Below are 27,443 nucleotides of genomic sequence, written 5' to 3' on the forward strand. Positions count from 1 at the left end.
TTGTCTTTTGCTGCTTTTGTCATTTTAGCTCAGATGCCCTCCCTCCATCTGAAATGCACATCTCTTGTTTACTGCAAGCTGAAGTGGGTAGTACTCAGTTGCATTAACTTTTAAAAGACATTGTCCGGTATTTTTCTAACGGCATACTTTAAGTATATAATAATACATTTATTTTTATGATTATTTTGTATTAAGTTATATTTTTACTGTTTAAGTAACAGTACTCTTGAGTAAAAGCTGTGCTTCCTCTCCAAAAGTGACAAAAGCTTTGTGATCTGAAATGATTTGAACATTTGAGTTTCTTGCAGCTCCTTCGGATCTCATTTAGCTTGTGTCATTTTTGTGTCTGGCCATTGCTTGAGGATTTTAAATTACATTCACTTCAATTAAAAATCACGTTCGTCAGTTACATGCCAAGAGTCTTAAGTTACTCTTAGTATTTGGGAAAACTCTAGTAGTTTTCCCAAATATTTTTTTACTCTTACTTGCACCACTACTTTGTGCTTCTATGTGAGGAGTATTGTTTGGAGGAACGTCACTAGGGCTGTAGGACTTTATTCTTAAAAGGAAGGGTGAGTGAGTGAGGGAGTTAGCTGAAGATTTGGTACTTTTTAGTATTTCGATGTAAAAATTAAACTCATGATTCACATGTTGAATCTGTCTTTATATAAATACATTGTTTCCTGGTACTTTTTTCTGCATAAACAGAAGTTTTTGCATGAACTCCCTCTGCAGGTGGTGTCTTGTGAGTGCAGTTTGGGTCAGATATACAGAGAATTTCTTAGAATCTAATTCTTTTGAGAGGGGGGGGGGGTAGTGTGTGTACATAGGGACGTCTAGAAAGCTTTTGTCCTCAAGTGCCCTTCTCATGTTTGCCTTTCACTCTTCACTCACTTTTCTATTGACTTGAGCAATTCTTCGATGCTAAAAAAAAAGGCGCGCTTTGTCTGTTTGTCTCCATCCGGTCCAGTGTGCACGACTTCAGGTGAAGCAGGGAGTGTTTTGTGAAGGAGAGTTCATACATCAGCTTTATTACAATACTTTGTAGTGTGCGAATCCTGAAGGGCACAAACGTGGGTCTACTGCACACTGTCATTGTGTCTTTAGGCAAGACACACACCTGGCCTAGTATAAAAGTTTCAGTTTCTTTCCCTTTGCTCCCTATGCTAAGTCACTCCCCTTTCAGAGCGCTATCACAACACAATCTCTAATGAAACCACTGCACATCGCATCAGCTTTGTCAACTTGTTGTGTACAGTTTTGTATAATGTTTTTGTGTATTTATGGAGATTTGTTGTGTGGGAGCATGGGGGGCATAGACTTGTGGGCGGAGCCTTGCACAGAATCTTACTGCTAACTGTAAGAGATTGTTAAAATACTCAAACATGCATGTATATCAAACCTCTTCAGGCATGTATTAATGAGAGAACAATATTATAACATGGAGTCATTAGGTATTTTTCATGAAAATAGCTGAAATGTGAATTAGTAAATAGTTTTTATTGGCTGACAAATGGGAGTTGGTGGCTCTTGAACTGTGTGGTTTAGGGGTGGGGCTTAGAACAGACCACACCTCCTCCCTCCCCTCACATAGCTCTCACCTGAGTGCACACAGGTCAGGAGCACACCTGAACACACACACACACTCACAGGAGACAGAGACAGAGGAGACAGGGCTGATAGGACGGCACACAGGAGGTAGAGACAGCAGAGCAGAGGAACAAGGTGGGAAAGGGGACAAGGCTGAGGACAGTAAAGACACAAGGACAGAGGACAGAACACAGAGGAGACAATACTGAGGACAGCTAAAAGAGGAGGCAACAGAGAAAACGAGACTCAGAGGACAACTCTGAGAAGACTGAGAGGACTGAGGACAGCCAAGAGTTGAGACAGCATAGGAGACAACAGAGAGGACAGCAGAGAAGACGAGGCTGAGAAGAGTCCACAGAGACAGGAGACCTATCTGTGGACTCTACCTGGATATATAATATACTTTTGAAAGTGTTGGTGTGGCTGTGCTTCAGGAGTGAGTGTGAAGATGCAGCTGTGATGGTTCTTCAGCAGATCCAGGAGTTTGTGAGAGAGGAGCAGTTCTCTGGAGCAGCCTGTCCTCAGAGCAGAGCAGGTGGGACTTTTAACCACTCAGTATTTGAAGGTCTTATACACACACACGGACTCTTGTGAGCTTTAAGCCATGCTAGAATGTTGGACAGACCTGGAGTTGTGTTTTGTTTCATTCACACATTTTTAAGTGACTCTTTATTATTTGTCTGTCTACATCTCAAAGCTCAATATGCTCTGTTCCACCTTGTGATGTCATGAAGCAGTAGTTTTCAAGTGAACAGCTCCTTTTCACTTTAGTTCAGTACAGATCAGCAATTCCAGAGCTGAAATTATCCAAATGATTCTAGTGAAGGTATGTGGAATTTAAAAAAGCAGTGGAGCACTTCCTGTATTATACCACATGACATCACAAAGTGGAACAGAGTGTTCAGTTTGAGAGAAGAGCTCAACCTAAATGTGCAGGGTTTGTGTGTTAAACGTGTGAATGAAACAAAATACAGGAAACAATATTAGAACATAGATCAGAAAACAGCTCAATATGGGCTCTTTTAAAAGCTGCATTGTGTAACTTTTCCGGCACTTACTTTTCTCCATGGAGATGTTATTGCTTTGTCTAAAATGTACCACAGTATAGAGTAAACCTGTCACCAGGGAGACGAGCAGGTTGTAACACTACGTTACATTACAAATCAGATCTGTGGAGAGTCGCTCCTGTTCACAGAAGGAACTTTGGAGCAACAGAGACTTATGTGATGAATAAAGGTGACATGGATTTGTTAATGTCATACCATGGAACATTTTAGACAAAACAATAGTATCTCCATGGAGACAAGCAGGTGAAGGACCCTCCACCAGAAAAGTTACACAATGCACCTTTAAAGAAAAATAAACAGTCTATTGCATGTGTTTGTTTTGTAAAGGTGTCGTGGTCCATGACACTGGTGCGTGCTCCTGCTGCAAACCAGAGCTGAGGAGCTGAGGAAGAGAGAGGAAGAGCGGGGCTGAGGAGGAGAGCAAGAGCGGAGCTGAGGAGGAAAGGAAGAGAGGAGCTGAGGAGCTGAGCAAGAGAGGGTCTGAGGAGGAGAGGGGCTGAGGAGAAGAAGAAGAGAGGAGCCTGAGGAGGAAAGGCAGTCAGAGGAGCCTGAGGAGGCTGAGGAGACTGAGGAGCTGAGGAGCCCTAGAAGGCTGAGGGGTCTGAAGAGCCTGAGGAGGAGAGGGGTCTGAGGAGACTGAGGAGGCTGAGGAGGAGAGGGGTTTGAGGAGCTGAGGAGGAGAGGGGTCTGAGGGGGGTTGCAGGCAGGGCCCTGGTGTACACACCAGTGATGAGGGCCACGGGAGCCGGGCGCAGCTGAGGACCCCCATGTCAGAGCAGGATGTGGGCTTCCAGAGGCCTGCTGCTGCTGCTGCTGCTGGGACTGTTACTGCTGTGGAGCTCTGGGGCCCTGGAGCTGAGCTGGAGGCCCTGCACAGGTATCACACACAGGATTTACTCTGTATATTTTAACAAAAATGTGTTGTGTGTATATGTGTGTGTGTGTTGTGTGTATGTGTGTGCGTCATGTGCATATTGTGTATATGTGTGTGCGTTGTGTGTGTATATGTGTATGCGTCATGTCTGTTGTGTGTATGTGTGTGTGTCTGCATCATTGTGTGTGCATTGTGTGTATATGTGTGTGTGTCGTGTATATGTGTGTGTGTGCGTCGTGGTCACATTTTTCTATAGCGCTTTTCCACCTTCAAGGCTCTCTAAGTGCTTTACAACAAGGAAGTGTACACAGACACTAGGGGCAAGGTGGGTTAAGTGTCTTGCCCAAGGACACAACAGCAACATTCATCTGGGGGAGATGGAATCACACCAGCCAACCTGTGGGTCAGTGGATTTGACTGCTCAACTCGTGATGTTTATGTCGAGAGCTGGATTCAACCCACCAACCTTCAGATCAGTGGACGAACACTCTACCAACTGAGCTACTGCCTCCCATGTCGTGTGTGTGAGTTGTGTGTATATGGGTGCGCGTCGTGTGTGTGGTGTATATGTGTGTGTGTTGTGTGTGTATGTGTGTGCATCGTGTGTGTGCAGTGTATATATGTGTGTTTTGTGTGTGTATATGTGTATGCGTCGTGTGTGTTGTGTGTATATGTGTGTGCGTTCTGCGTATATATGTGCGTCATTGTGCGTTCTGCATATATATGTGCATTGTTGTGCATTCTGTGTGTTATTGTGCGTTCCGTGTGTATGTGTGTGTGTCGTTGTGCGTTCTGTGTGTATGTGTGCGTTGTGTGTGTGTGTATGTGTGCGTTGTTGTGTGTATGTGTATGTGCGTGTGTGCGTGTGTGTCGTGTGTGTGTTGTGTGTTGTGTGTATATGTGTGTGCGTTCTGTGTGTATGTGTGTCGTTGTGCGTTCTGTGTATATGTGTGCATTGTTGTGCGTTCTGTGTGTATATGTGTGCGTCATTGTGCGTTTTGTGTGTATGTGTGTCATGCATTCTGTGTGTATGTGTGTGTCGTTGTGCGTTCTGTGTGTATGTGTGTGTCGTTGTGCGTTCTGTGTATATGTGTGTGCCGTGTGTGTGTTATGTGTATGTGTGTTGTTGTGCGTTCTGTGTGTATATGTGTGTATCATTGTGCGTTCTGTGTGTATGTGTGCGTCGTGTGTGTGCTGTGTATATGTGTGTTGTGTGTTCTGTGTGTATATGTGTGTGTCGTTGTGCGTTCTGTGTGTATATGCGTGCATTGTTGTGCGTTCTGTGTGCATGTGTGCGTTGTGTGTGTTGTGTATATGTGTGTTGTTGTGCGTTCTGTGTGTATGTGTGTGTTGTGTGTATGTGTGTCGTTGTGCGTTCTGTGTGTATGTGTGTCATTGCGCGTTCTGTGTGTATGTGTTGTTGTGCGTTCTGTGTGTATGTGTGTGTGTCGTGTGTGTGTTGTGTGTATGTGCGTCATTGTGCGTTCTGTGTGTATGTGTGTCATTGTGCGTTCTGTGTGTATATGTGTTGTTGTGCGTTTTGTGTGTATGTGTGCATCGTTGTGCGTTCTGTGTGTATGTGTCGTGCGTTTTGTGTGTATGTGTGTCGTGCGTTCTGTGTTTATATGTGTGCGTCGTTGTGCGTTCTGTGTGTATGTGTGCATCATTGTGCGTTCTGTGTGTATGTGTGTTGTTGTGCGTTCTGTGTGTATATGTGTTGTGCGTTTTGTGTGTATGTGTGCATCATTGTGTGTTCTGTGTGTATGTGTGTTGTTGTGCGTTCTGTGTGTATGTGTGCATCATTGTGTGTTCTGTGTGTATGTGTGTTGTTGTGCGTTCTGTGTGTATGTGTGCATCATTGTGTGTTCTGTGTGTATGTGTGTTGTTGTGCGTTCTGTGTGTATATGTGTTGTTGTGCGTTTTGTGTGTATGTGTGCATCATTGTGCGTTGTTGTTGTGTGTGTGTGTGTGTGTTGTGCGTTTTGTGTGTATGTGTGCATCATTGTGTGTTCTGTGTGTATGTGTGTTGTTGTGCGTTCTGTGTGTATGTGTGTTGTTGTGCGTTCTGTGTGTATATGTGTGCGTCATTGTGCGTTTTGTGTGTATATGTGTATGTGTGTCGTTGTGCTTTCTGTGTGTATATGTGTGCGTCGTGCGTCCTGTGTGTATGTGTGTTGTTGTGCGTCCTGTGTGTATGTGTGTCGTGCGTCCTGTGTGTATATGTGTGCGTCGTTGTGCGTCCTGTGTGTATGTGTGTATGTGTGTCGTTGTGCGTTCTGTGTGTATATGTGTGCGTCGTGCGTCCTGTGTGTATGTGTGTTGTTGTGCGTCCTGTGTGTATGTGTGTATGTGTGTCGTGCGTCCTGTGTGTATATGTGTGCCTCATTGTGCGTTCTGTGTGTATATGTGTATGTGTGTCATTGTGCGTTCTGTGTGTATATGTGTGCGTCGTGCGTCCTGTGTGTATGTGTGTCGTGTGTCCTGTGTGTATGTGTGTGTGTTCTGTGTTGTATGTGTGCGTCCTGTGTGTATGTGTGTCGTGCGTCCTGTGTGTATGTGTGTCGTTGTGCGTCCTGTGTGTATGTGTGTTGTTGTGCGTCCTGTGTGTATATGTGTGCGTTGTTGTGCGTTCTGTGTGTATGTGTGTCGTTGTGCGTTCTGTGTGTTGTTGTGTGTCGTTGTGCATTGTGTGTGTGTATGTGTATATGTGTGCATCGTTGTGCGTTCTGTGTGTATGTGTGTGTCGTTGTGAGTCCTGTGTGTATGTGTGTCGTTGTGCGTCCTGTGTGTATATGTGTGTGTCGTTGTGCGTCCTGTGTGTATGTGTGTTGTTGTGCGTCCTGTGTGTATGTGTGTGTGTCGTTGTGCGTCCTGTGTGTATGTGTGTATGTGTGTGTCGTTGTGTGTCGTGTGTGCTGTGTGTGTGTATGTGTGTGTCGTTGTGCGTCCTGTGTGTATATGTGTGTGTCGTTGTGCGTCCTGTGTGTATATGTGTGTGTCGTTGTGCGTCCTGTGTGTATGTGTGTCGTTGTGCGTCCTGTGTGTGTGTGTCGTTGTGCGTCCTGTGTGTATGTGTGTATGTGTGTGTCGTTGTGCGTCCTGTGTGTATATGTGTGTGTCGTTGTGCGTCCTGTGTGTATATGTGTGTGTCGTTGTGCGTCCTGTGTGTATGTGTGTCGTTGTGCGTCCTGTGTGTATGTGTGTCGTGCGTCCTGTGTGTATATGTGTGCGTCGTTGTGCGTCCTGTGTGTATGTGTGTATGTGTGTCGTTGTGCGTTCTGTGTGTATATGTGTGCGTCGTGCGTCCTGTGTGTATGTGTGTTGTTGTGCGTCCTGTGTGTATGTGTGTATGTGTGTCGTGCGTCCTGTGTGTATATGTGTGCCTCATTGTGCGTTCTGTGTGTATATGTGTGTGTCGTTGTGCGTCCTGTGTGTATGTGTGTCGTTGTGCGTCCTGTGTGTATGTGTGTCGTGCGTCCTGTGTGTATATGTGTGCGTCGTTGTGCGTCCTGTGTGTATGTGTGTCGTTGTGCGTTCTGTGTGTATATGTGTGCGTCGTGCGTCCTGTGTGTATGTGTGTTGTTGTGCGTCCTGTGTGTATGTGTGTCGTGCGTCCTGTGTGTATATGTGTGCCTCATTGTGCGTTCTGTGTGTATATGTGTATGTGTGTCATTGTGCGTTCTGTGTGTATATGTGTGCGTCGTGCGTCCTGTGTGTATGTGTGTTGTTGTGCGTCCTGTGTGTATGTGTGTCATTGTGCGTTCTGTGTGTATATGTGTGCGTCGTTGTGCGTCCTGTGTGTATGTGTGTTGTTGTGCGTCCTGTGTGTATGTGTGTATGTGTGTCGTGCGTCCTGTGTGTATATGTGTGCGTCGTTGTGCGTCCTGTGTGTATGTGTGTCGTTGTGCGTCCTGTGTGTATGTGTGTATGTGTGTCGTTGTGCGTCCTGTGTGTGTGTATGTGTGTTGTTGTGCGTCCTGTGTGTATATGTGTGCGTTGTTGTGCGTTCTGTGTGTATGTGTGTCGTTGTGCGTTCTGTGTGTTGTTGTGTGTCGTTGTGCATTCTGTGTGTATATGTGTGCGTCGTTGTGCGTTCTGTGTGTATGTGTGTGTCGTTGTGAGTCCTGTGTGTATATGTGTCGTTGTGCGTCCTGTGTGTATATGTGTGTGTCGTTGTGCGTCCTGTGTGTATGTGTGTTGTTGTGCGTCCTGTGTGTATGTGTGTGTGTCGTTGTGCGTCCTGTGTGTATGTGTGTGTCGTTGTGTGTCCTGTGTGTATATGTGTGTGTCGTTGTGCGTCCTGTGTGTATATGTGTGTGTCGTTGTGCGTCCTGTGTGTATATGTGTGTGTCGTTGTGCGTCCTATGTGTATGTGTGTCGTTGTGCGTCCTGTGTGTGTGTGTCGTTGTGCGTCCTGTGTGTATGTGTGTATGTGTGTGTCGTTGTGCGTCCTGTGTGTATATGTGTGTGTCGTTGTGCGTCCTGTGTGTATATGTGTGTGTCGTTGTGCGTCCTGTGTGTATGTGTGTCGTTGTGCGTCCTGTGTGTATGTGTGTCGTTGTGCGTCCTGTGTGTATGTATGCGTCGTTGTGCGTTCTGTGTTGTTGTGTGTCCTTGTGCGTTCTGTGTGTTGTGTGTTGTGTGTGCGTTGTGTTCTGTGTGTGTGTTGTCGTGTGCGTGTGTGTGTCGTTGTGTGTCGTTGTGTTCTGTGTGTTGTGTGTCGTTGTGTGTCGTTGTGCGTTCTGTGTGTCGTTGTGTGTCTGTCGTGTGTCGTTGTGTGTCTGTGTGTTGTGTGTCGTTGTGTCGTTCGTGTGTGTCGTTGTGTCGTTGTGCGTGTGTGTCGTTGTGTGTCGTTGTGTGTGTCGTTCTGTGTGTTGTGCGTTCTGTGTGTTGTGTGTCAATGTGCGTTCTGTGTGTTGTTGTGTGTCGTTGTGCGTTCTGTGTGTTGTTGTGTGTCGTTGTGCGTTCTGTGTGTTGTTGTGTGTCGTTGTGCGTTCTGTGTGTGTTGTGTGTCGTTGTGCGTTGTGCGTTCGTGTGTTGTTGTGTGTCGTTGTGCGTTCTGTGTGTCGTGTGTCGTTGTGTGTCGTTGTGCGTTCTGTGTGTCGTGTGTCGTTGTGTGTCGTTGTGCGTTCTGTGTGTCGTTGTGCGTTCTGTGTGTCGTGTCGTGTGTGTCGTTGTGTGTCGTTGTGTGTCGTTGTGCGTTCTGTGTGTTGTTGTACTTTCTGTGTGTTGTTGTGTGTCAATGTGCGTTCTGTGTGGTGTTGTGTGTCGTTGTGCGTTCTGTGTGTTGTGTGTCGTTGTGCGTTCTGTGTGTTGTGTGTGTCATTGTGCGTTCTGTGTGTCGTGTGTGTTGTGTGTCGTTGTGTTGTGCGTTCTGTGTGTCGTTGTGTGTGTCGTGTGCGTTCTGTGTGTGTGTTTCTGTGTGTTGTGTGTGTCGTTGTGTTTGTGGTGTCGTTGTTCTGTGTGTTGTGTGTTGTGCGTTCTGTGTGTTGTGTGTCGTTGTGCGTTCTGTGTGTTGTTGTGTGTCGTTGTGCGTTCTGTTGTTGTGTGTCGTTGTGCGTTCTGTGTGTTGTTGTGTGTCGTTGTGTCGTTCTGTGTGTTGTTGTGTCGTTGTGCGTTCTGTGTGTTGTTGTGTGTCGTTGTGCGTTCTGTGTGTTGTGCTTTCTGTGTGTCGTTGTGTGTCGTTGTGTGTCGTTGTGCGTTCTGTGTGTTGTGCTTTCTGTGTGTCGTTGTGTGTCGTTGTGCGTTCTGTGTGTTGTGCTTTCTGTGTGTTGTTGTGTGTCGTTGTGCGTTCTGTGTGTTGGTGTGTGTCGTTGTGCGTTCTGTGTGTCGTTGTGTGTCGTGCGTTCTGTGTGTTGTGCTTTCTGTGTGTCGTTGTGTGTTGTTGTGCGTTCTGTGTGTTGTGTGTTCGTTGTGCTTGTGTGTTGTTGTGTGTCGTTGTGCGTTCTGTGTGTTGTGTGTGTTGTGTTGTGTGTCGTTGTGTCGTTCTGTGTGTTGTGTGTGTGTGTCGTTGTGCGTTCTGTTTGTTGTGTGTCGTGTGTTCTGTGTGTGTTGTGTGTGTTGTGTCGTTGTGTGTCGTTGTGTTCTGTTGTGTGTGTGTGTCGTTGTGCGTTCTGTGTGTCGTTGTGTGTCGTGTGTTCTGTGTGTTCTGTGTGTCGTTGTGCGTTCTGTGTGTTGTGCGTTTCTGTGTGTGTTGTGTGTCGTGTTCGTTGTGTGTGTGTCGTGTGCGTTCTGTGTGTTGTTGTGTGTCGTTGTGCGTTCTGTGTGTTGTGTGTCGTTGTGCGTTCTGTGTGTTGTGCTTTCTGTGTGTTGTTGTGTGTCGTTGTGCGTTCTGTGTGTTGTTGTGTGTCGTTGTGCGTTCTGTGTGTTGTGTGTGTCGTTGTGCGTTCTGTGTGTTGTTGTGTGTCGTTGTGCGTTCTGTGTGTTGTTGTGTGTCGTTTGTGTGTCGTTTGTGTGTCGTTGTGCGTTCTGTGTGTTGTGCTTTCTGTGTGTCGTTGTGTGTCGTTGTGCGTTCTGTGTGTTGTGCTTTCTGTGTGTTGTTGTGTGTCGTTGTGCGTTCTGTGTGTTGTTTGTGTGTTGTGTGTGTGCGTTGTGCGTTCTGTGTGTCGTTGTGTGTGGTTCGTGTGTTGTGTGTTGTGTGTGTGTCGTTGTGTGTTTCTGTGTGTTGTTGTGTGTCGTTGTGCGTTCTGTGTGTTGTTGTGTGTCGTTGTGCGTTCTGTGTGTTGTTGTGTGTCGTTGTGCGTCCTCTGATCTCTGATGGGTTTGAAGCTGTACAGTGTGTCTGTCTGTTGGCTCATGCGGGGACATCTTATTTGTTTTTGAAGCTGTAAAGTGTCTGGAAGTGTCTGTGTGTGTGTGCGTGTGCGCGTGTGTGTGTGCGCGCATGTGTGTGTGTGCGCGTGTGTGTGTGTGTGTGCATATGTGTTAAGTGTTTTGTAAGTCTGTGTGTGTGTGTGTGTGTGTGTGTACATGTCTGGTGGCTCATGCGGGGATGACTTTGAGGCGGTTGTGTTTGAAACGTGAGCCGGGAGCCTCCCTTCATTCATCCTCAAGCAAACAGCCGCAAGAGGGGAATCCCCACAGTGTTCCTTTTACCATCACGCAACACCACCAACATGAGAGCTGAACAACATCACACGACAACAACAAAAGAGACCAATAACAAACTGACAGAAAGTGGATACACTTCTGCTGATGAACCACATGAAAATGCTTAATCTCTGTTGCGCTCCACAGACCTGCTGCCTCTGGATTTGTTAGTCCGAGTCGTCCCTCCGCCTTCACAAGCTCCGCCCTCACAGGTAAATGAGCGAACGCTACGCCCGTGTAATCCTCAGTGCTGTCACGTTCTCTGTGCTCCTCCAGATACACATGGTCCAATCCCGAGGCTCCAGAGGTCTGCGGGTGTCTGCTCCGCTCAGCTTCTCCGCTGCTCTGCTCTTCACTCACTGTGAGCACTTCCCAGAGGAGTTCTCGCTTGTGGTCACGTTCAAGCTCCAGCAGCTCAGGCCTAAGGTGAGGCCAAAGCCAAAGTGTGTGAGCGGGCGTGTCTCCAACAGCTCCATGGGTCTGCCTGTTCTTAACTTGATCAAATAAATGTACAGGGACTGTATGGAGCCTGTGCCCTCAGTTTTAAAAAGGTTTTCCAATCACAAGTGAACCTGTGCAGCCAGAGCCTGAGCCACGTCCCAGTTTTTCATGACTGGTGCAGGTGCTGGGGTTTAGGGAGTGACCGTTCAGACCAGAGAGAAGCATTTTACATTTAAACACACTGGATTTCACCGTTGGACATGGCAACGGAGATGAGAGAGTCATGTGAGGCTCTTTCTGCTTTCTGATTGGAGAATTATCTTAACAACCAACACAACAAATTATAACATCAGCTACTTGGCCATCAGGCCCAGTGTTGTTGTAATTAAGAATGAATCAGCTTTACTAAATACAAGTGTTAGGAGAGTTACTCTGCCATCCAAAGGCAAAAGATCTTAACTGTCCAGAGAGTGAAACTGAGAAAAATGACTTCAAAGTTTCTGTTTTGTCCAAACAAAAGTATAACAGGCAGGGCTCCCAAAATTCGACTTGTCGCTATAATGAAGAAATATTTGTATGTGAAAAATATTGAGCTCTAAAATGACTTTTGACCTTATTTGTCAGTTCCTCTTCTCTGTCTTTGTGCCATGAGCTAAAAATACGTTTTTGTGCAAAGACAAAAGGCAGAAACTGACCTGATCATGATTTGTTTGATTTTCTTCAGACTTCCATCCACTCTAATAAAACCCCGTCACCAAGCTCCAGTCATCATGTGTTGGATTTCCTGTTTAGTGTTGATCAGGATCATGCGGTGACACTTACACACTTAAACAGTTTGACACAAGTGACTTTGTACTTGTGTACAGTTTGAATAAATACACACAATACTTTCACATTAAAGATCATTAAAGTATAACTGAATAAAAAGGTTTATTTACTGAATCTGTTCAGACCCTGAGCCAAGGCCGCAACAAAAAGAAGGAGGACAGAGGATGGATTTTAAAATAAAATCTATTTAAGAAATAAATGACAAACAGAACACACACTGTTTCTGCCTTTTGCTTTTGTACGACTTCTTATTTTTGTCTCATGATACAAAGGCAGAGAACAGGAACTGACAAATAAGGTCAAAGGTCAATTTTGAGCTCAGTATTTTTCAGGATATTTCTTCACATGATAAAGGAGCTCTCACATACAAACAACATGAAATGAAATAATTTTGCTCCAAACATGATGTGATGCTGTTCTGCCTTTGTCGGGCAGTGCTGTATATTTAATCATGTTTACCTTGTATCTGGAGGGTTTTTTTCTTACTGCAGTTCTACCAAGACCTGGTTAGTAAACCTGTCCCGAGGCACTTAACCGTATCCAGATGACCCATTATCCTCACCCTGACTTACACGTGTGCTCTTTTGTCTGTCTTCCTACTCTTCTTGCTTGTTCTCAGAGAAATGAGTGGCTCTTGTCTCTGCTGGAGGAGGGCAGGGAGCGGCTGGAGGCCAGGCTGCTGTTGGGCCTGCGTGTGTCCAGGGACAGGCTGCACTTCCTGTTCCCTGAGGCGAGCAGCGGGCGCAGGCGGCGGGTCACGTTCAGGGAGGTGGCACTGGACGACGCCCGCTGGCACACCCTGAGCCTGGCCGTGACGGGGCACTACTTCAGCCTGACTGTGGACTGTGGGCTGCCTCTGGAGATGTGAGTACAGACAGAAGAGCAGACGCACAGAGGAGCATCTTTAACAGTGTTTCATTTAAACGTGTGTGTAGAAAGCAGAGCCGGGCCTTCCCCAGTGCACTCAGCACCAGAGGAGCACGATTCTATGTCGGCAGCGGTGGGCAACACAGGGGCCTTTTCTCTGTAAGTGCAATTTCAGGTCTTAGCTTGGTAGATTAGTAGTAGTTTTTATTTCTTCATTTCATTTTCAACTGACTCTTGTCATCGTAGATGTACGTGTTTGTGCCAGTTCAATTTCTTTTCTCTGAATGTTGTTGTTGTTGTTGTTGTAAATTTCCTGGTAGAAAGTGTGTTAGTACACTGACTTTTATCAGTCACTCAGTATGACTTCATTTGTCCCTGAGGGCCAGTTTAAGGACACTGAGCAGTAAAATACAATAATAATAGAAAAAGGAAAACAAACGGCTCAGATCACACACATCCAGTAGTCCTTAATTCTGTACATGCTGCATTTCTTAGTTCACAAATTATTAAACAAAAACTGTAAGATAAAATGTTTAAAGTTTAAAAAATAAATGCTCAGTGTGCCTGCCAGTCAGCCACAATAGTAGCCAGTAATTATATAGTGTTCCCTCATCATTCTCTTACCTAGAGTGGAATTATTTTGAGTGATTTTGTTCATACATACAGCAGATACTTCTCCTCAGTAGAAATGCAGGTGTCCAGTAGTAAACACATCATGTGTGTGATGTTCTCCTGCTTTTGACACTTGAGGACTCTGAAAAACAGTTGGTTTTCCCACACCCTTCATTGCTGTTGGACCAGCAAAATCCATTTTTGACCTTTCCACTAAGTTCTAATGTTCCCTCCTCACACACATGCCTGCAGAGGTTTTTAGGTGTCACCTATGCATGTTTAAGTAATTTAGCAGTCTCTCTATAGGCCCTATATGAACCCTCCTTATGGTTAGCTGTAAAATTCTGTGCAATTTTCCACCCAAAAGTCTCCATTGTCCACGCTCCCACACAACACATCTCCATAAACATACAACAGCATGACACAAAACGACACAACTTGACAAACCTGATGTGACATGCAGGAGTTTCATTAGCAGGATGCTCGCTGCTTTTGTTGTGTTAGTGCTCTGAAGGACTCATAGTATCATAAATGAAAGTGAAACATGTTGATATGTTGTTTTGTGTGAATATACAGTAGCTCAGTTGGTTGAGTGTTCGTCCACTGATCCCAAGGTTGATGGTTTGAAACCAGCTTCCACAGATTAATGCTGTTATTGTGTCCTTGGGCAAAACGTGCCTCCACTGTGTGTGTGCACTGGTGTGTGGTGTGTGTGTGGTGTGTGTGAATGGGTGAGTTGTTCCTTGATGTAAAGCACTCTGTAAAGCACCCACACATGTGTAAGACCTCCTCTTTAAGGGAGACTTGGTCAGAACTTTAGCTGGAGAACCTGTTTCTAGTATTATGTGATTTTTATGTCAACATTACAAAATGTATTGTATTTCTTTGACCTCCATTAGCTGTGCACAGCTATTCTTCCTGGAGTCAGTGACCTATGGTGCATGTTTTTGGGTTGTAAAATACCACAGATAAAGTGTCTGCTCCGTACGTCTGCTACTATAGACTGTATAAAGAAGTGGACTAGGCCAGTGTGACATCACCCACAGCGTTCAGCGCCGCTCAGGGGGTTCTATCATGAACAGAATTTGTAGCTGTAGCTCTCCACCCGCCTCCAAGTAGCTCAACCAAGACATTTCTGAATTATATGCATTGCGCTCAATAAGTAAAATCTGATGTAATTTTAATGCCTATCCTGTGAACTAATAAATGGACAATAGTTTATATTTAATAGACATCTAACTGCCCCTGTTTAAGACTCGCCATAGCTCTTCTACTTTCACTATTTCTTTTGACTGCTACAGTGAGAAGCTCTCTGGCATTTTTGTTTTAGCTCACCAGAGGAAACAGGTTGGAGACCTCTGACCTACAGTGTGTCTTTTCTATTTCTACATGATGTGATGGGTGTGTCCAGGGCCTGCTCCGACAGCTGGTCCTGCTCCCCGGCTCAGATGCCTCTCTCCAGCTGTGCCCCTCCTCTGACCCCTCTGTGTCCGAGCTCTCTGTCCCCCCAGCGCTGAAGACCAGACCAGTACAAACACAGGGCAAGGCCTACCCCTATGGTGAGTCACCTCCACACTCTGTCCCTCTGTCCCTGCTGACCCCCCTCTGTCCCTGCAGACCCCCCCTCTGTCTCTGCAGACCCCCCCTCTGTCCCTGCAGACCCCCCTCTGTCTCTGCTGACCCCCCTCTGTCTCTGCTGACCCCCCTCTGTCCATGCAGACCCCCCCTCTGTCCCTGCAGACCCCCCTCTGTCTCTGCAGACCCCCCTCTGTCTCTGCAGACCCCCTCTGTCTCTGCTGACCCCCCTCTGTCTCTGCTGACCCCCTCTGTCCCTGCAGACCCCCCCCTCTGTCCCTGCTGACCCCCCTCTGTCCCTGCAGACCCCCCCTCTGTCCATGCTGACCCCCCTCTGTCCCTGCAGACCCCCCCCCTCTGTCCCTGCAGACCCCCCCTCTGTCCCTGCAGACCCCCCCCTCTGTCCATGCTGACCCCCTCTGTCTCTGCTGACCCCCCTCTGTCCCTGCAGACCCCCCCCCCTCTGTCCCTGCAGACCCCCCCCTCTGTCCCTGCTGACCCCCCTCTGTCCCTGTAGGCGTGCTCTGACTCCTGTGTGCTTGTAGAGGCTGAGGTGCGGGTCACGGGTGGGACCAGACCTGCCTGCACAGGGCTGGAGGAGGGACAGCTGTGGTTCAACACTGGCCTCAAAGCACTGTACCTGTGTGAGGGACTGGACTGGACCCCACTGCTGCACAGTAAGACTTTCACTTTTATTTAAAAAAAATATTTAAAAATGTTCTCAAGTAAGAGTAACGTTACCTCAAAATAATATTACTCAAGTAGAAGTACAAAGTAGAGGTCCAAGAAATTGCAATACATTTATTTTGTTGAAATTATGTTTATCATGTATCAGGAAAAAAATATGTTTCTTGCATATTGCTCGTATCCATAGTGGCTGTGCAAGATTCTAGCTAAAGGAGCACTGAACATTGAGATGGTGTAGGCTTTTTACACCATATGTGGCAGCAAATGTGGCAAAAGATCTTCAAGAGGAGACACTTTGAGAGAATGGACCCTTTCATCATTGAGTGAAACACCAGAGCGGAGTAAGAACGAGGCCTTTCCTGTTGTGTTCACCAGGCTCCCTCTGGACTCTGCTGTGATGCAGCAGGACACTGAGGAGGGACACTTTTGGCTTTTTCACAGGATCTGCTGACCCTCCCTGACCAGTCCTCCTGTTAAATTTGACTGAGACATAAACGAACGTGTTTGAGAGACTTGTTCTGGCTCAGCTCTACACTTTGTAAAGCAGTCCCATGTTAGTATGAACAAAGCTGTCATCTCTCTTCTGCAGCAGGCACACTCTCACCTGGATGGTGAGGATATTGTTTTTGGATTTCTCGAGTGCCTTTAACACAGTCAAGCCCTTTCTGATGAGTCACAAGCTGCTCAGGATGGTGTCAGCTCCTCCACTGTCTCCTGGATTACTGACTGTCAGGCAGGACTCAGTACGTGTGACAGGGAGCTCCCTGTCTGACACTGTGGTCAGTAATGTAGGAGCTTCCCAAGGTACAGTTCTGTTTCTGTTTCTGTTCACTCTGTACAGCTCTGATGTCCAGTACAGCTCCAGGTCCTGTCACCTGTGGAAGTTCTCTGATGACTCTGCAGTGGTTGAGTGTATCAGAGATGGACAGGAGCTGGACAACAGGACATTAATTGCAAAGTTTGTGGAGAGGTCCCAGACAAACCATCTACTCCTGAACGTTGACAAGACCAAAGAACTAGTGATTGAGAAAGAAGACACCAGTGGAGTCTATCACCATCCAGGACCATGATGTGGAAATAATGGACTACAACAAGAACCTTTGGTGTCCATGTCCAGTAGACTGGACTGGAGGGACAACAGTAAAGTTGTGTCCTGAGAAAGTTCAGGTCTTTCAATGTGTGCAGCAAGTTCCTGGAGATCTTCTCTCAGTCTGTGGAGGCCAGTGCCCTGAACTTCACTGTGCCCTGCTGGAGGAACAGCTCCAGGAAACGACAAACTGATGTGTAAAGCTGCTCACGTGATCCACTGTGAGCTGGACACATTTGTCACAGTGAGGGACACGAGGACACTGGACAAACTGCTCTCCATCATGGACACTCCTGCTCACCCGCTGTACCAGAGGGACAGATAATACTCCCTACAACTGTACAACAGCTCACCCTTATGGAACAGATAACCCTATGTCCTGTCATCTTTCATCATCACACACACAGTTTTTCCTTTCAGCTTCTCTTATATAACTGTGACACATGTACATTTATATAATTATGTCTTATTTGACACCAGGCAATTTTTGCTATTTATTTAGAATTTATTATTTCCATTTATATTTGTTCTCTTTACATTATATTGTGATGTGCGAGCTACTGTGTCCAAATAATTTCTCTTGTGGATCAATAAAGTTTTTCTAAGAAGTACAGTGTAAATGCTGCTGCAAAACTGCAACTGTTTGCTTTGGTTAGAATTTTTCCCAAAACTCTCTACTTCCTGTAATAAATTTTTCAATCTTTTTCACAAATAGATCGGTGTAAAACTATAATTCATATTTAGAACAGATATTATTTCAATAAATGAAGTGCAAAAGGGGCCGTGGTGTAAGAGAGCAGGTGTGGGCAGGTGTGGTCAGGGGTGGTCAGGTGTGGTCAGGGGTGGTCAGGTGTGGTCAGGTGGTCAGGTGTGGGCAGGGGTGGTCAGGGGTGGTCAGGTGTGGGCAGGGGTGGTCAGGTGGGCAGGGATGGTCAGGTGTGGGCAGGGGTGGTCAGGTGTGGTCAGGGGTGGACAGGTGTGGTCAGGGGTGACAGGTGTGGTCAGGGGTGGACAGGTGTGGTCAGGGGTGGTCAAGGGTGGTCAGGTGTGGGCAGGTGTGAGCAGGTGTGGTCAGGGGTGGTCAGGTGTGGTCAGGGGTGGACAGGTGTGGTCAGGGGTGGACAGGTGTGGTCAGGGGTGGTCAAGGGTGGTCAGGTGTGGGCAGGTGTGAGCAGGTGTGGTCAGGGGTGGGCAGGGGTGGTCAGGTGTGGTCAGGTGTGGGCAGGTGTGGTCAGGGGTGGTCAGGTGTGGTCAGGTGTGGTCAGGGGTGGTCAGGTGTGGTCAGGTGTGGGCAGGTGTGAGCAGGGGTGGGCAGGTGTGAGCAGGTGTCACATGTGCTGGTGCTGTGCTGCAGGTCGACAGCGTCTGGACTACGTGGATGACTACCAGGACCTGTACACCAACTCTGAGAGCTTTGATGTGGAGGTCTTCACTATTCCCAATGAGGGGCTGTTCCTGGCCACAGCCAACAGGTAACACCACAGGACAGGTAACACCACAGAGAGGTGACACAGCATGACAGGTAACACTACAAGACAAATAACACCCAGAGACATGTGACATGGCAGGACAGGTGACACTTCAGGACAGGTAACACCCACAGAACAGGTGACACGACATGACAGGTAACACTACAAGACAAATAACACCCACAGACACGTGACATGGCATGACAGGTAACACTACAGGACAGGTAACACTACAGGACAGGTAACACCCACAGGCACGTGACACGGCATGACAGGTAACACTACAAGAACAGGTGACATGGCATGACAGGTAACACTACAAGACAGGTAACACCACAGGACAGGTAACACCACAGAGAGGTGACACAGCATGACCGGTAACACTACAAGACAAATAACAACCAGAGACATGTGACATGGCAGGACAGGTGACACTTCAGGACAGGTAACACCCACAGAACAGGTGACACGACATGACAGGTAACACTACAAGACAAATAACACCCACAGACACGTGACATGGCATGACAGGTAACACTACAGGACAGGTAACACCCACAGGCACGTGACACGGCATGACAGGTAACACTACAAGAACAGGTGACATGGCATGACAGGTAACACTACAAGAACAGGTGACATGGCATGACAGGTAACACTACAAGAACAGGTGACACCACAGGACAGGTAACACCACAGAGAGGTGACGCAGCATGACCGGTAACACTACAAGACAAATAACACCCAGAGACATGTGACATGGCAGGACAGGTGACACTTCAGGACAGGTAACACCCACAGAACAGGTGACACGACATGACAGGTAACACTACAAGACAAATAACACCCACAGACACGTGACATGGCATGACAGGTAACACTACAGGAATGGTAAAACCACAATACAGGTAACACTGCAGGACAGGTGACACAAGAGGACAGGTAACACCGCAGGACAGATAACACCACAGGACAGGTGACACCACAGGACAGATGACGCCACAGGACAGGTGACACCACAGGACAGGTGACAGGAGTGAGAGGTTTAGAGGTGTAAAGCATTTTCTGTGTTTCTTTCAGAGACTCGCGCTCTGGTTCAGGCATCTACAAGTGGATCCTGGGCTCCTTTCAGAAGTACCAGAACATCAGCACCCACGAAGCCCGCGCCTGGAAACACTTCTCCATCAGTGGCAAGGTACAGTCCTACAAGTCCCAGCATGCCCCTGTCTGCCCCTGTCACAGCCAGGTTTGCTTCACCTACAGACAGTCATATCATACAGTATATTTATGCACATTAGTCACACTCATTATTTCCAGAAGACAAGAGTGCAGGTGAATCAGAAACACATCAACTGTTTAGAGGTATCATTTAAAATCTCTTCTGTAGTTTACTTTAAAAAATATATGAAAAAAATTGTTTCAGCTGTGCATATTTGGGACACATTCGATTATGTATGGTATATAAAGTATGCATTATATGTGTATTTATTGTGTAGGCAAAAGTAAACAGAGAGAGTGTCCTAACTCTGACTGGAAACAAACACCATTATTACGACTAATTATCGATTACACTATATACATTAAAAGTCCTATATTATGCAATATTGACTCTTGTGGGTGTTTGTCCACTGATTCGAAGGTTGGTGGTTCAAATCCTGCTCTCAACATAAACATCATTGGTTGAGCGTCAGATCTATTGACTCAGAGGTTGGCAGTACGATTATAGCTCCCACAGATGAATGCAGTCATTGTGTCCTTGGGCAAGACACATTGCCCTCAGTGTGTGTGTACTTTGGTGTATGAATGTGTGTGTGGATGGGTGAGTGGCTTCTTGCTGTAGAGCACCTTGAAGGTGGAAAAGCGCTCTCTATTGAATGACCATTTATCATTCAAGTCATGTTCTAATGCTGTCTGTATGCTGCAGGTGTGCTGTTCAAAAACACACTTGGAGTTGTGTTTTGTTTCATTCACACGTTTGAGTCTACGCCAAGCTCAAAATGCTCTGTTCCTCATTGTGATGTCATGAAGTGGTAGTTTCAAGTGAACTGCTCCTCATACCTTTTGCTTGGCAGAGATTGGCAAGGGCTGAAATCTCATCCAAATGATTCTAGAGAAGATGTTTGGAGTTTAAAAATACAGTGGAGCACTTCCTGTATTACCACGATATCACAACATGGAGTGTTTTTGAGAGACGGTCTGAATGTGCAGGGTTTGTGTTAAACATGTGTGAGTGAAACAAAACACAACTCCAGGTCTGTTTGTGATGAGGAAAATCAGAAAATAGTGTAACTTTGGGCCCTTTAGAATATGTATTTACAATGTGTATTTATACATAGGCCCTAAGTGATGTTGTATTGTGTCTATGTTGGTATTTGGTTCCTGTCCTATACACACAGTACTTGAATCCTGCATTAGAGGCCAGGACAGATCAGAACTGTCTCTGTCCCTCTCAGTAACAGCAGTACTTCAATACACAGAAATGTTGATCTAAGTGCTGAAATGATAAATAATACAAGGATGCATGTTTTGGTCATAACATGACCATTATAATTACATAGTTGCCGTGGATTCCGTGGTTGCCATGGTCGTGGTTGGCTGCTCTTGTAGCTGACTGGCTGGTACACTGAGCAGTTTTTAAACTTAAAAAAATATATATTACTTAATATTTTGTGATTTGACCAACTAAGAAATGCAACGTGCACAGTTCAAAGAACACAAGTTAAGGACTGTTGGATTGTGTGATTTGAGCCATTTGTTTTTCTTGTATGCATGGAGCTATACTAACCAGCCAGCTCCGAAATGCTACAGACTTTTTATAACAATGCAGCAAACTTCACCAAATATGCCAGCAGACCAGAGGGAATGTCCCGTCTCATCACTGACCAGGACAACAAAGAGGAGAAAAAGACAGAGGCTTAAGGAGAGGCCTTCCTGTTACATGTCCACAGCTCACCTGGCGCCCCCTGGAGCCTGCTGTGATACCTGAGCTTCAGGACAGAAAGAACACTTTTGTCCTGAGGACTGTTACTCCCCTCACACTATGTGACTTTGGCTGTTGTGCTGAGACTTTTGTTAGAGTTTTCTATTATTATTGTATTTTACTGCTCAGTGTGCTTAAAGTCGTATTGCTTGATTGAAAAAGTTGAATGTCTTGACCACGTCGTCCTTCTCCTTTGCAGCACTTCCTGGTGGTGGCTAACTCTGGAGAGGTGCAGCCGGAGCGGTCGGTGGTGTACCGCTGGAGCCCTTCAAGGAGACTCTTCGTGCAGCACCAGACCCTGGACACACACTCTGCTCTGGACTGGGAGGCCTTCCACATCCACAACCACAGCTTCCTGGTGGTAGCCAATCACAGACGAGGTACCAGCTCTTCCTTAACACTCCTCTCTATCTGCTGTTTGAAGTGAGCGCTGATATCCGGCTGATGTTTTGCACTTTGAGGAGATAGTGTCCATAAATGAGATAAAGAGCAGTGCTGTGGAGGCCTTCAAACGCCTCGCTGTGTCCTGGCTTGTTCAGGGAGCTGCACTAATCTCTGATCAGTGTTTGATGCAGCTGCAAGAGAAGCCACAAACCACAGACAGAGGAGAGCCTGCCCCAGCCGCCCTCATCTGCCCCAACCGCCCCTGGTCTGCTCTCAAGACATCTGACGCCAATGAGAGAGGTGGGGGAGGGAAGGAAGGAAGGAAGGAAGGAAGAGAGGAAGAGAGGAAGAGAGGAAGGGGAAAGTAGGAAGAAAGATGAGACATGTCATTCAGAGTGTAAAAACAGCAGGCTGTATGTAGACTACAGGGCGGACTTCAGATGACCACTAGAAGGCATGAGGTGCTGTGTAGTTATATTAACATTTTAAACTTGGTACTGAGCAACAGACAATAGACGATACTCAATACTAATTCCGATACCACAGTGATAATAAAAAACACTCCTTTTTTTAGACAGTAGCATGTGGTTTTCAACATTGAATGATAGTATTTAGTTTTCTATGACCATGTGACCTTGTATCAGTTTATCGTCAGTGGTGCAGGTAGGTTCCACTGTGGTCCATGGGCAGATACAAGTCTCAAGATCATTCTAAAGCTACTCAGCCAGGAAAGGTTCATTTCTGTCCTGTGAATGTGACTGTTTATAAATCAGTCCCTCCTCACATGAGTATCTAGATTTGATACTATTTTTATTATGGATTATTATCTGATAGGGATGCACCAGTACTGGTTTTGAACATCAGTGCTAATACTGAAAAGTGTGCTGGTTCTGGTTTCTGTTTTCATGATATTGTAGGAAAATAAAATGAGAATAAAATGGATCAATTTATCTCAAAATTGTCTTTGGACAATAACTTCTGATGGGATGTTACCCTCACCCTGTCCACCTGGAGTTTTAATATTATTCACTTTTAATGTAATTCACTTCATAAAGTATAACAGTACATAAGTCAATGCTTTTCAAATATTGTTTCTATGAAAAATCCTGTTTAATCCCATAAGTAATGGTAATGCCTGAAAGTTCTGCTTTCTGCCAATTTGAGGTATAGTGAAGAAGTTTGGTCATAGCAGCTGTTTCCCTCTAGATACAAAGGTCGTCTTGGGCTTAAATTGAAGCTTATAAACTTGGGGAGTTTTTCATGTACATTTGAGGCAGTGATAAATGCAATAAAATGCTTGAAAATGATCACATTTGGTGACAATTTGTCAGGCGGACAGACATTTTTTTTGTCTTTTGGTGTATGTTGAGGGTGATATTTGACAGTAGAAAGGCAGCAAGCCCCAGAATATTTTTCTGCTAGTTTCCTTTATGTGTCAGGATACACCACGCAAAATTTTAGGGTTATTTGACCATGTATGCAGTTACAGTACCTTAATATTTACAGTTACATCATTTTGCCAATAGCTTTTCCTATATAGGGTGTTTTTTGAGACCAAACGGGGCCGAGTTGGGGTTGATCCTTATCAACTTGTGTAATATAATATAATAATAATATTATAATAATAAATAATAAGTCAAGTCGATAGATATTGTGACTGGGCTTTAATTGGATGTAATGAGATTATTTGCAGAATGATTGGATCTAGAATGTCTGCCTAAAACTGTGTTTTAAGGAGATAAGTGCCATTTTGAACTGGAAAAGCTGGATCAGTGCATCCCTACTGTTTGATTTTTGATACGTTGACAACCTCAGTGGTGTGTGAAGAAAGAGGAAAGTCACACATTGTTTCATATTGACATGTGTCTGTGTTCAGCTCAAGACTCGGACCATCACATCGACAGTGTGCTCTACAGATGGAACCCCCTGACCAAGGTGTGAAACTGTCCATCTCACCTCCCCCACACACACACACACACACACACCACAGTCTCATCTCCACACACACCACAGTCTCATCTCCACACACACACACACACACACACACACACACACCACAGTCTCATCTCCACACACACACACAGTCTCATCTCCACACACACCACACACACCAGTCTCATCTCCACACACACCACACACCACAGTCTCATCTCACACACACACACACACCACAGTCTCATCTCCACACACACACACACACACACACCACAGTCTCATCTCCACACACACCACAGTCTCATCTCCACACACACACACACACCACAGTCTCATCTCCACACACACACACACACACACACACACACACACACACACACCACAGTCTCATCTCCACACACACACACACACACACACAGTCTCATCTCCACACACACACCACAGTCTCATCTCCACACACACACACAGTCTCATCTCCACACACACACCACAGTCTCATCTCCACACACACACCACAGTCTCATCTCCACACACACACCACAGTCTCATCTCCACACACACACCACAGTCTCATCTCCACACACACACCACAGTCTCATCTCCACACACACCACAGTCAAAAATAACCTACAAGAAGTAGCGTTAAGTTGTAAAACATTGACACAGACAACTGCAGGCTCTGAAACTGCAGACAATTTATGCACGAGGACTTTTTCTGACAGTGGAATTATTCATTAACACAATAAAGGTGATGTCATGTCTTTGGATGAGGCTAACCATAAGTACAGTATTGTGTAAGTTGGACATGTTTTGGAGCTTGTTAGTATTATGGTTGCTAGGTAACAGTTATGGTATGTTGCCCATAAATATCCATTTTAATCATGTCTGTCTATTGCCCATGTCCAATCATTCACCAAAATAAAAATAAAAACACATTTAAAAAGACTTAGAAGATTTAGTCGTAAAAATCTTAAAGCCTAATGTCAACCTTGTACAACAAGATTATGAGGTGACAGACTCAGAAGACTCCATCTTGGCGTACGCAGCTGTACCGATAATTGACCAATCACATCGCAGCACTGAGGTTTGTGTGGAAGCCAAAGGTGAAATGCTCAAACAAACAGAGCGACACAGACAGATGTACTTCAGCCTATTTTAGTGTCAATACAGATGATTTAGTTTGTGGAAAAACATGCAGAAGGTAAACACTGTGCATGTGTGGACAGAGAAGATGACTATGCTTTAATCTCAGATGGATGTTCCAGATTGATAATGTGTAGAACTCAATTCAGAGTCTCTCTGAACTCTCACTGAGTGTTATTTGGCCTGGAGGAGGGCCTCCTCCAGCTTGTTTCCATGGAAATGATGTTCCTTTGACTATAATATTCCACAATATGACATAAAACCTGTCTAGTGAAGTATGGACTTCACTTTGTATCTTCATGGAAACATGTGGGTGAGTTTCCCCCTTCAGAAAGTTACATCCTGTCATTTTAAAGGGCCCGTACTAAAGTATTATTACAGTACATGTTCTGATCTTTGTTCTAATGTCATTTCCTCATCACAAACACACACCTGGAGTTGTGTTTTGTTTCATTCACATTTTTAACACACAAACCTGCACATTTAGAATGAGAGCTTCCCTCAAAAACAGAAAACACTCCACCTTGTGATGTCATACATACAGACCTTGAATTCTCAATCTTTACTAAACAAAAAGTATTTAACACAAAAACTACCACTTCATGACATCACAAGGTGGAATAGAGCATTTTGAGCTTTGGAGATGCAGACAGACTTATAATCCAGGGTTACTCAAATGTGAGAAAGAAACAAAACACAACTGCAGTTGTGTTTGTGAGGAGGGAACAGCATCCTAACATTAAAGCTCACAAGAATCTATTTTGTATAATATAGAACCTTTAATATCATTCTAATGACTATGTTTTAGTCAAATGTTTGGTCTGACCTGCCACTGCTCTGCTCCAGCGACTGGAGGAACACCAGAGCCTGCGCACTGTGGGGGCGTATGACTGGGAGTTCTTCTCCGTGAGGCAGTACCACTTCCTGGTGGTGGCCAACACCTTTGACGGCAGCACCACCTCTGTGAGCTCCACCATCTTCATCTGGAACCAGGGACGCTTCCAGCACTTCCAGGACATCCCAGTGAGTACCAGCACCTCTTTTTATAATATTTGAACTTTTATTTGTATGAAGTTGTTCTGTAATTACTGGAGAGATAAATAATGCGTTTGGATCAGTTTTGTCTTCTTCTATTTTCATTTTGTTCTAATGTGGTTGGTGCATTATTCATTTCATACCCAGTGGTGGTAAAATACTGTTGTAGTCACAGCTACCACTTTCATACTAGGTAATGTGGATGAAGTGTCTTGCCCAAGGACACAACAGCAGTTTTTGCCACTGGCAGAAAACTCCATCCACACTGCAGAGACAATTTACGCACAAGGAAAGACTTTTTCTGACACTTTAAACTTTCATTTAATTAAATAAAGGTGCTGTCTTGTTTTTTACTGTGTAAGTTTGGCTCGGTAACAGTCATAGAATCCTCTCTGTGTATGTCACATGTGCTGCCTGTGTCCAACCAGGAAGGAAAAGTAGAAACAGGAAGAAAAAGTATAACATAAAGATTATGTTAACAGTCAAATGTACTCCAAAGCCAAATGAAAGCTGATGTGTGTGTGTCCTGCTGCTGTTGTGGTGATGCTGCGTGCAGACGCAGGGGGCAGTGGACTGGGAGGCCTTCTCGTTCGAGGGCAGGTACTTTCTGGCTGTGGCCAACAGTCAGAGAGTGTCAGAGACCGGCCCCAGCGACTACAACATCAACTCCACCATCTACGAGCTGCACCCGCTCACCCTGAGCTTCCTGCGCTTCCAGGACGTGCTCACCCACAGGTGCTACTGCCTACACTCTCCTAGACACTCCTCTCTGCACCCTCTGCTCCTCCTCTGGACCCTCTGCTCCTCTTTAGACCCTCCACTTCTCCTTCACACCCCTTGCTCCTCCAGTTGCTCTAATGTTCTAATCTAAAGTCCGTGTGTGCAGTGCAGTGGACTGGGAGTTCTTCACTGTTGGAGATGAGAGGTTCTTGGTGGTGGGAAACTCTCATGATGGCAGCTCCTACTCTCTGAACAGCGTCATCTACAGGTGAGCATGTGAACTGCAGCTGCTTTCTATCTGTGTGCTGTGTTCACTTGCATGTTCATGTGTGTACTGTTTTGTGTTCTGACTATTGTGTGTGTTGACGTGTATGTAATTGTGTGTGTTGACGTGTGCGTTGTGTAACAGGTGGCAGGGGTATGAAGGCTTCGTCCCCGTCCACACTCTGCCCACGTTCGGCTGCAGAGACTGGGAGCACTTCTCCACGGCAGATGGCTCGTTCCTGGTCTACTCTAGTGCCACCTCCAGGCTCAGCAAGGTGTTCCGACTGAAGACCTACTGATTTGCCAGCACTTTATATGAGAAATGTCTTCATAGAAAAAATATGAAATCTTATCAGCTCATATTCACAAACCCTGGTGTCGGCTCAAAGCCTCATGGACTGATGAAACAGAGCTATTTTTACAAAAGTATTTGAACAGATAATATATGGCCCAGAAGATTCCCTCATGTAAAACATGTGCTATAAGATATATTTATTACTCCTGCATATTAAAGCACAAGTGTGTTTGTGTCTGTACCATAACCAACCTCCACGTGAGTGCTGTTAAACATTTTTCATGGTTAAAGTTTCTTTATAATAAAGAATCTAATTTACATTGATCTTTTCTTACTATTTAAATCTTTCACATTTTGAATTCATTCAGACATACTTTATAACCTCCTAAAACAGTTCTTGTCCACCCGCTAGAAAATACTGCTAAAAAATATTCCAGGTCAAATTGAGCTCCTGCTGTGACCCCCCTTTAGAGTCAGGACTCACTATAGAAGTGTGTTGTC

At 45.6% G+C, this 27,443-nt stretch overlaps 1 protein-coding gene across 3 annotated transcripts; it reads left to right on the forward strand.

The window, feature by feature from the left end:
* Positions 1-868: 868 nt before the first annotated feature.
* Positions 869-27,227, forward strand: LOC110162052 (thrombospondin-type laminin G domain and EAR repeat-containing protein). 3 transcript variants are annotated; one of them, XM_020926919.2, is made up of 17 exons: positions 869-1,725; positions 2,025-2,125; positions 2,985-3,534; positions 10,768-10,832; positions 10,897-11,046; positions 12,509-12,753; positions 12,825-12,915; positions 14,780-14,927; positions 15,489-15,620; positions 18,072-18,189; positions 19,267-19,381; positions 21,366-21,546; positions 23,427-23,485; positions 25,475-25,651; positions 26,220-26,398; positions 26,550-26,651; positions 26,793-27,227. In XM_020926919.2, exons 3-17 carry the CDS (start codon positions 3,438-3,440, stop codon positions 26,944-26,946), a joined length of 2,013 nt encoding a protein of 670 aa, XP_020782578.2. In that variant the 5' UTR covers positions 869-1,725; positions 2,025-2,125; positions 2,985-3,437; the 3' UTR covers positions 26,947-27,227. The 3 variants fall into 3 exon arrangements, 2 of the variants coding, with proteins under 2 accessions (XP_020782578.2, XP_055009362.1); XM_055153387.1 differs by having other exon boundaries at positions 869-1,698; XR_008632164.1 differs by having other exon boundaries at positions 869-2,125; positions 26,555-26,651; positions 26,793-26,930.
* Positions 27,228-27,443: the final 216 nt, after the last annotated feature.

Source organism: Boleophthalmus pectinirostris, unplaced genomic scaffold (assembly GCF_026225935.1).
Source record: "Boleophthalmus pectinirostris isolate CB_2022bp ecotype Guang Dong unplaced genomic scaffold, ASM2622593v1 HiC_scaffold_1, whole genome shotgun sequence".
NCBI classification, from domain to species: domain Eukaryota; kingdom Metazoa; phylum Chordata; class Actinopteri; order Gobiiformes; family Gobiidae; genus Boleophthalmus; species Boleophthalmus pectinirostris.

Excerpts from the sequence above, each read along its gene's own strand:
- LOC110162052 (XM_020926919.2), top strand. The coding sequence starts at position 3,438 with ATGTGGGCTTCCAGAGGCCTGCTGCTGCTGCTGCTGCTGGGACTGTTA. Across the intron at positions 11,047-12,508 it reads TCCAGCAGCTCAGGCCTAAG|AGAAATGAGTGGCTCTTGTC; the intron begins GTGAGGCCAAAG and ends GCTTGTTCTCAG. Across the intron at positions 14,928-15,488 it reads GGGCAAGGCCTACCCCTATG|AGGCTGAGGTGCGGGTCACG; the intron begins GTGAGTCACCTC and ends GTGTGCTTGTAG.